An 8,805-nucleotide genomic window follows, 5' to 3' on the forward strand; every position below is an offset into this window, starting at 1 on the left:
TCTCACAGACTCCATTTTCTTCTCCATACAAGTGATGTTGATGTCTTGTTAATTTGTTAAAAACCTTTTTATACCACAAATTAGGGTAAATCTTACGCCTCTCCTTTTCCTTCCAAAATTGCTGCAAATAGTAGATCTAAACCTACATATTTTAATGTTAAAATCCTTAAAAATTGATGCCATAGAGCTTAAATCATAAATTCACACGTGTATATTACCCAAAAAATTTAACAAGTCCAGAGATAATAACTGATACCAACTGTTATGCAGGTAAGTAGTAGATTTGTTACATTTAAACCGACTTCTATTCTTGAACAGTTTCCTCTCTTTCAGTCCTTTTAGAATATAGGCCTTGATCCAAGCATCAAGCTTAAAGCTTGAGTACAAGAAAACTAAATAACAAGACTTACATATGAACGCCTTATAAACTTTTGACAGGCAATTTACAGCAAAAATACAATAGGATTTTATGCAATGCACATATCAATGTTAATACTGATGTTAGATCTGAAGGCAAGTAAATATCAAACGCGCATGTGTCTAATCTGTGTTTCAGTGTAGAGGTACTTAAAATAGAGAACAAAGAAGTTAAGCTGAAGAATTATGCCGTTCCATTGGTAGCCTCAGCAGGCATGGTAATGGTCAGCAACGATAACGGACTGCATATAAATCATTTCAACCTTTTGATCTTGTTAGTAGCTTCCATTATATTTTGGCCCCATGAAGAGTTTTCTAGGTTTAATAATCTTGCGAGTTGTTGAGAAGCCTCGTGAAATCTATCTTCCGCAACACATGTCTCTGTCTTTAGAGCAAAGATAACATCATTGACATCTTCCTCCAGCTGAAGGTGGAAGACGTGAGGAAATACCTGGAAAAAGAACACACAATTTGAATCAGATCAAATTGTCTAATGCCAAATGCGCTTATTGACATCCACTTGAGCTAATTGTATCCAAAAGAAACTCTATGATGGTGGCTAACTGTTAGAATGTGCACTATCAGTGATCCGTTTTCTAATAGAAAGCACAAATATATGGAAGTTGGGCAACTCTTTGAACGACTGAGAGTTACTATGTAATTTGCAAACTCGTGTCAGGAAAAGTTTAATTCTCACCGACTTTAATTTGGAGTAAATTGAATCCTTGATGGCTTGTGACCTCGATACCAAATTGATGACAAATAGACCTTGATCAGAAAGAGAACCTTTAGCTGCCATAAGGAATGTCTCTTCTACAAAGTCTGCAGCTGGACAACTTAAACCGGAACTGCCAACAAGAGAAAAAGTTAAAGAATAGCTACTGAAGTTGGTGCTATAGTGAAAAAGGAAATATGAATATAAGAAGAAATGTATGGTGAATAGGCCCATTTACCTCGAGTCTGAAGAGTCCACATCAACAATGAGCATGTCAATTTTTTCAGCGCTTTTAAGTGGTGCACGGGACAAAATGGAACTACCATTGGAAGAAGGGACCTTTGCCTCAGAAAGATTATTTTCATCGCATATAGTAACTGCACAAGCTAGATCCTTAACATACTTTAGACCATCGGTAATATGTACCTGAAACACCATGAAAGAAATTGAAAGGTGACCATTGGTGTGAGTTCTTACAAGCATGTGACTTCTGAGTTAGGCTTCTTATATTATCTATAAGATAACAGCTTGTGTTCTCATAGCTAAAACCTTGAATTGATCCCCACCCTAATCATAAGGTGTTAGTCGCGTTACTACAGAGTACGGTAATCCTGGCATAATCATCCTCAAGATTTCCATTTAAAACCGAGAGAAGAGAGAGAGGAGAAGCGACCAGACTCTTGAGATGTTGTGTCTAAAATATACTTGTTTGTGCACAAATGCTGTTACAATTAGTTGGAAATTGTCCCCACCCCCCAAAAGACTGCTTAAATTCACTTAACCTGTGGCAAATAGAGATAATATTGTGAAATTGGTGACGCAATATAACGTATTGCTTTCCAAAGCATGGTTTTCATTATTAAACCTCTAAATTAAACTATTTTATTTGCCTCGTCATTTTAAATGTAGCCACCAAGGGGAATCAAACATCGATTGAAAATCTTAGTTGATCTTGAATGAATATGCTTATTGGATCCCATCCTATACTTGCAATTAATGATTAACTTACAGACGAACAATAAAAAGAGGGGGAAAAAAGGGAGGGGGTGGGGGAGGAAGTAATGACGGTAAGAAAAGGTGGAGCGAAGACTGCAAACTACCTTTAATCGTTCATCATCTCTAAAATCGAAATAGTCTCTAGCAAGATTTAGAACCACCGGATCTAACTCCAACACCTGTGAATCGCATTATAAGCCAGTTTGGCAAGATAGAAAAATATTTAATAACAAAAGACAAATATAACTTAGAAAAATAAATATAAAGATTACCCTTAACTAATCTAAAGGTTTATTTCAGTTGGAGTTTTCATACTAAAATGGTCGTCATGTTGCCATTTAAACTCTTTAACATTTCACTTTGCTATATGCATCTTCCAAAATCATGGCACTTTGCCATCTTCAAGCATTTTCTGGCGAAAATTAAATACTATGTACGCACAACTTTAGTGCAGATTAAGCAGTGTTAGCGAAAAGTTGTAGCAAGATATAACTATCTCCTCAAAAGTCATAGTTTCTATGTCTAATTTGAGCACTAAATCAACAGAACATGAAGTCTGTTCTAATGCATTACATCATGGAACAATGTGTTTCAAACTTCTCATGTGATTAAATAATTCAATATTCTAGTTGTACCAATACAAACAACAATCTTATGTGGATTACACATAGATATACATATTTAGGTCCTACTGTGCATGTCCTCAAGTACATGAGGGTGTAATTATGAATTTGAAGTAACAAGGACACGTATCATGTATGGTGCTGTGAACTAGTGCAATTACAAATGTCTGTAACTCCACATTGTCTTACTTAGCATGTCAGCCGTTATTTCCTTCTTTTTTTCATAATAAGTTCTGCTTTCACAATTTTTTTTTCCATGTGCATAGTGACAGACAATTTACAATAGATGGCAAATTGGAACTTTAAAGGTGTGAATGGCACAGAAAAGAAGTGAAAACAAAATAAAAGCGGCACATTTGTGTAAACATACTTTACCTTGATCTCTGCAAACATGAGGTGCTTATATAGAAACATTGGAAGCAATCCTGCCCCAAGACCAATTACTAGAGATCTCACCTGAAAAATGAACAATTGCAGCTTTAGCCTAAAGCACAGCGCGCACCTCCCGAGATGGACTAGAAGCTCACATAAGATAGGTCATATCATGAATCTTAAGTTACTGAAGAGAAATTCTAGTGCATAGACGTTACGTTCTTTTAAATATGGATTTTAAAGGACGTGTTAACCCAACAGGCACACTCATGCAAATGCTTAAGAGAAGGGGATGTTATGGTGACAGGACTAACTAAAGGTGAATCCGTGGGTTGGTGGGTGACTGTGCATTTTGGTGTGTTCAATCAAGACACAATTTAAAATTAGCGTTCACACCTGACACCATGATTCCATTTTGAAAATAAAACAAAATAAAATCTGCATTTTTAAATTTTGTCAGAAAACGGTAAGAATTTATCAAATCAACGAGGTTGACTGGACATATACTCTATTAGACTAATCTGCACTTATTTGACAAATAAGCACAGCCCAAAGAACTAAGGAATTTTCTCCTTTCATTGCAGAGCAACATTTTAAGCTAAAAAGAAACTCAAGTTCAGAAACTCTAGAAGCATGGTTGTCTGCATTTCTTGAACTGCTCAAAACACTACAGGTTATCCGTACTAAAAGAGAGAAGTTTACTTCTTACCATGCCTCCAGTAGATGCCAAACTATCCAAATGAGAAGATATCAACATAAAACCGGAGATGATTCCAGTATGATAGGAGCTGGCCAAATAACTGTGGTCAACTTTCAAATTGTCGTTCAATCCTGTGATAGAATGAACATAATTGCAGGTCATAATGAAGCTCAGATGTATAGTTGAGTGCTTTAAATAAATGTGACGAGTAAAATCAAATTGTCCTCCTTCCCCTTAGCCAACTCTTATTTTCTCCTTTTCCCTTTTGTGATCCGGCCCTTCCCCGGATCCACGCATAGCGGGAGCTCAGTGCACCGGGCTGCCCTTTTTTTTTCTTTTAATCTATCCACTAGTCAAAACAAGTCATCTAAAGGATGAAGACAACAACGGCTAGAGGAAAGTAGTACATGACGCTGAAAAAATAAGATAATGCAGTCAAGTTCTTGAAAAGCAATCATAATATTATGCAGCTAAGGTTTTATGAAGGAAAGTAAAGCTACCATCAAAGGATGAGATATTAGATCCAGATCTTTTCTGATTTCCCTTTTTCTTAGGTTTTGAAGATTGGCCTCTCTTCTGATTAATATCACCGACAGTTTTCGGTGATCCTTCTCTTGTTAGAACAGCCTCAGATTGAACTAAACTCTCAGTTCTTTGAAAAGTAAGTCGACGAAATATCACATCCTCGGATGGAAAGAGACGGCTAATATTGTCATCAACTTTCTCGTAGATCACATCATCTACAGTAATTGGACCAGTCAAGGGAGATGTGATCTACAGAAGACAATGGAGCAGGTAATAGATTAGAACATAAGGTGCAAAACTTTTCATAAAGCAAAACCGTTTAAAAGATATAATGGGTTATGCACTAATTCCTATTCAACTTCCTCCGAAGAAAAAGAATTGAACGACAGCCAAAAGAAATGGATAGGGCAATAAGAATAGTCATAACAAGAATACAATGTTATAACGAAATGATAATTGATTAAAAGGCTTTTCATGAACCTCTTGAACAATCTTCTGCTGCTTGATTCCATCACCTGCTGCCATAAAACTGAGAAAAGCACAAACCGGATAAAAAGATCTTAGTAAGGCAGATATTTACAGGAACTACGTTTTCTGTAACCAAATTTCTCAATAATAGAAATACACATTTGTTGCTAAAGACTTACATTTATAGCTTGAAAATTTTGTTAAATTAAGAGTTTCTGAATAGCAAGCAAACTGCACTAAAAACTAGTTGAATTGATCAATCAGACATTTGACCACTTTATTCCTATTGTACTCCTTATGTTTGGGTAGCCATATTTGGGTAATGGATAAATAAAGGAACTACACAACTTGAAATTCAAGAAAATTCCTTAAAATTCAAAACCTGTTTAATATAAATGAAAGAGAGATGGCTAAATCCAAAGGTAAATTATGAAAAGTAACGTACGGTATCTGAGCTTCACCGTCACAATTTCCTGGCGCCAATTGCATTACCAGAGGAGACAGATCTTTCTGAACAAGGAAAAGAAATATGCAAATAAGTTGACGGAAAACCACTGTTTACATCAGCTGGCAAAACAACATATCAATTAAATGTCGCAAAAGTCACCTGGACGTCATCCATACTGGCATTGGAATGGCTAGAATCTAACAAAATCTACAAAAACACAATCCACTACATCAGAATCTTACAAAGATAACAGAAATAGTTTAACACACACATTTTAACGAGTGAGTACCATTATTAGACGAGCAGCCTTTGAGCTTTCTACGACTAACCATTGTCCTTCTTCTGAAGAGAAGAGCCACTCACAAGCTCGAGCCTGAATTCTAAGCATCAGTTAAATTCTTATACATCTCAAAAAAAGACTATCAACTATGACCTAAAAACTTACTATCATACCAAAATAATGTCAGAATTAGGTCACTAGTCCATTTTCTTTTTCATTTCCATTTAAGGCCTACAGTTTAATTCCATGACACAACACAATGTTATGTCAGCTTCCGTTACCGAGAATATTATCATCCATCTACAGAGAGGTTCTCAATACTGTACTTGTCAAAAAAATTAACTAGATGAAAATCAAAAAGTAAATATCTGCCCCATCTTTTTCTCCAATAGTGCCAATAGTGTCAATTTTTAACTCATTGAGAAGTGAACCATGTCAGATAAGGATATTGAAGTTGAAACCAAAGGGAGTCTTAAGCTTTTCTTCATACATAGATAACACATCAGCTACCCGAAGAGAAAAAGGAAACCCCAAAATAGGGGTCAACTGAAAAACTGGAAAAATAAAATTTTTTAATGAGCAGCTTGATGAAAGTGGAAACTATCTACAAATGCACACGAATGATAGCAGTGCGCACATGAATAAGAGAGACTTATGGTAGAGGATACAAACCTTTGGAACAAGAAACACAGCACAATGATATGCAAAAGGTTCAAAATCTTTTCGAGCATCAAGAAGCACAGCTCTGTAACAGAATAGGGAAACCCCAGCTTCACCTAAACTAAGCTGAACTCTACGACCTGGACTAAGCTCTGCCAGATTCCCTTCAGCTCCAATTTTCAAGTCTTCTAGTGTGTACACTACATCACAACCACTGGAATAATCTGCACGAATTTTATTTTCATCTTCAAGTGCTTGAAAGAGGCCATGAACCTGTAATGTAAATAGGATCGCATCCAAGATCTCATCGCATAAAATATATAAGCATTCTTAGTAATTGAAAAGATCAGAAGGGGGTGAGAGCCTTTACCTGGTTCTTTGGACCACCAAAGGATGACTGATCAACAGATGAGAATATTTGGCACAACGAAGGAGAATTATCTCTCTCGGCTACCACCATAAAAGTCTGTAAGCTCGACTTATCAGAGGGTTTCAGAGCAATGGGATGAATCCCCATCTTCCACCCATACCGAAACTTGGGAAAGAGTAAACCTAACAGAAGAAGGAGCAAGCAATCGAATGTCCATTCTCGAACAAATTTATAATAGACAATAGTAGCAGGTATAGACTGAATAATAAGGAACCAAAATGCAGAAATATGTCAGGACACATCTCGATTACCTAATACATGAGATTCACCCAAAGTGAGGCAAATAAATCTCCCCCCAACTTTCAGCAGTCTTTTAACCTGGTCAGTTTAAGGACATTTCGGCACGAGTCAAAACACAATGGAGATGATCATTCAACTATTAGAAAATGATATCATATCGAGAGCATACATCAAATGAGTATAATGCGAAATAATGATAATCAAATTTGCTTTTAGAACACCTCAGACAAATACTGAGTTCCTAACTTTGATCCAAGCTCGGGCTCCATTAAAGCATCCAATCCTCCCTTGTCGAGAATGGCTCCAAAGCTCTCATTTGCAAACTAAATCAGAAAAACAATAGTTAGGAAAAGAATACAGTCCAAAAAATAGAAAACTATTTGGACTTACATCTTGCAAATGAAGTAGCATTGTTGACAAACAGCTAAAAGTAAGCAACATTGCACCAGAAACAGGATCCAACTAATTGTTTATGTTCATAAAGCAAAATAGAGCACTTATCCATCAGTAACAACATTCGATTATTTTTCTCTTCCTTTTTTTTCCAAAAACAAAAAAGGAAAATCCCAGCATTACTCAATTTCTTTCTGAAATATCCTCCTGGTTCCAAAAGAAGCATGCTTTAACCCCAAAATACACGGGAAAGCTTAAAATCATGATCAAATGGTACCTTTTGGGCATTTTTCTTTCATCTACTGCTTAAATATAATAAGCATTTTCATCTACTGCTTAAATATAATAAATGTTCACCTCTTGACGACAGCAAATGCATGATATACATTCTATTATATTCAAAATTACACTTTCTAGTTTCTACGTCCCATTTAAGTGGTACAATTCGACTGTGAATTCAAAACTAATTTTTGGATTTCCTCAGTTTTCAAACATTAAAAAAAAGCAACTTATTTCAGAAAGAATATTGTTTTTAAACTTGTTTCCAATATTTAACTCAAACAAACCTTCTCACAGAAACTGAATTTGCAAACTCAAAAACTCCAAAACTACAGACACACACTTACCATCTAAATTTAACTTGAAAAAAAAAAAATCAAATCTTTTAACTTGTCAAAGCTATAAAATGTCAAATAAAGAGTAACATTTCCTATGTGTAGTGTACCTGCATATTTGTCATATCCATAACACGCCATTTCATACCAGGTCTTAACCGAATATTTCTTCTCAACATATCCGAAATAACAACTTTAGAGAAATCAATATTAGTAATATTAACAAATCCATCATCATAAAGATACTCAGAGAGCTTAGAATTCCCACAACCAGGAACAAGAATTTGAATTTCCTCTTTTGCTGGAGAAACGACGTCGTTTGACGATTGAATAATGTTGAGGTGAGATAATAGTTGGTCTTTGAGCTGAGGCCATTCTGCGTACCATTCAAATGCATCATCTGAACCTCTGATTGTAAAGAAACTGTCCCAATTCTCTTTGCTTGTGAAATCTCCTAATGTTTTTAGCAATTCTTCTTGATTCTTTTGTTGTTTCTTATTCTTCCCCATTTTGTTGAGGAATGTGGGAGTTTGAAGTTCCTAAATTTTTGGGGGTTTTGTGGTTTAGGGTTTTGAAAAGGTTTAAGGTTTTAGTGATTTGACCATTTTGGGGAAACAAAGAAGGAAGACATATATGAATAATTTTGGTTTAAGTTTTCTAAAGAAATTGTTTTTGAATATTGATTTTGTAGTGAAATATATATTTCTTCTCATTTTCTGTAGTGGTGTTTGAATTTCCAGAATCAAAGGATTTATTTTTTACTGTAATTTTCTTATATATCTTTTAAATATTTAAATTATTTTATTATGATTTAAATTACTTTTTATGTAAATATATAAGTTTTATTTCGAAAAACGTAAAGATTGTATGTACAAATATACTATCTAAAAATCTGAAACTCGAAAAGCGAAAAGTATCACATAA

The 8,805-nt window shown here is 35.2% G+C and overlaps 1 protein-coding gene across 1 annotated transcript; it reads right to left on the reverse strand.

Annotated features, from left to right (window-relative positions):
- Nucleotides 1–282: 282 nt before the first annotated feature.
- Nucleotides 283–8,519, reverse strand: LOC107798152 (uncharacterized). Its single transcript, XM_016621121.2, has 16 exons — nucleotides 7,992–8,519; nucleotides 7,096–7,197; nucleotides 6,886–6,952; nucleotides 6,575–6,756; nucleotides 6,217–6,477; nucleotides 5,554–5,637; nucleotides 5,424–5,471; nucleotides 5,262–5,326; nucleotides 4,829–4,877; nucleotides 4,324–4,597; nucleotides 3,833–3,954; nucleotides 3,127–3,207; nucleotides 2,233–2,307; nucleotides 1,371–1,558; nucleotides 1,115–1,265; nucleotides 283–868 (listed from the first exon to the last, which is right to left on the reverse strand). The coding sequence occupies exons 1-16, from the start codon at nucleotides 8,388–8,390 to the stop codon at nucleotides 671–673; spliced, it is 2,346 nt and encodes a 781-aa protein (XP_016476607.1). The 5' UTR covers nucleotides 8,391–8,519; the 3' UTR covers nucleotides 283–670.
- Nucleotides 8,520–8,805: the final 286 nt, after the last annotated feature.

Source organism: Nicotiana tabacum, chromosome 14 (assembly GCF_000715075.1).
Source record: "Nicotiana tabacum cultivar K326 chromosome 14, ASM71507v2, whole genome shotgun sequence".
Lineage (NCBI taxonomy): Eukaryota > Viridiplantae > Streptophyta > Magnoliopsida > Solanales > Solanaceae > Nicotiana > Nicotiana tabacum.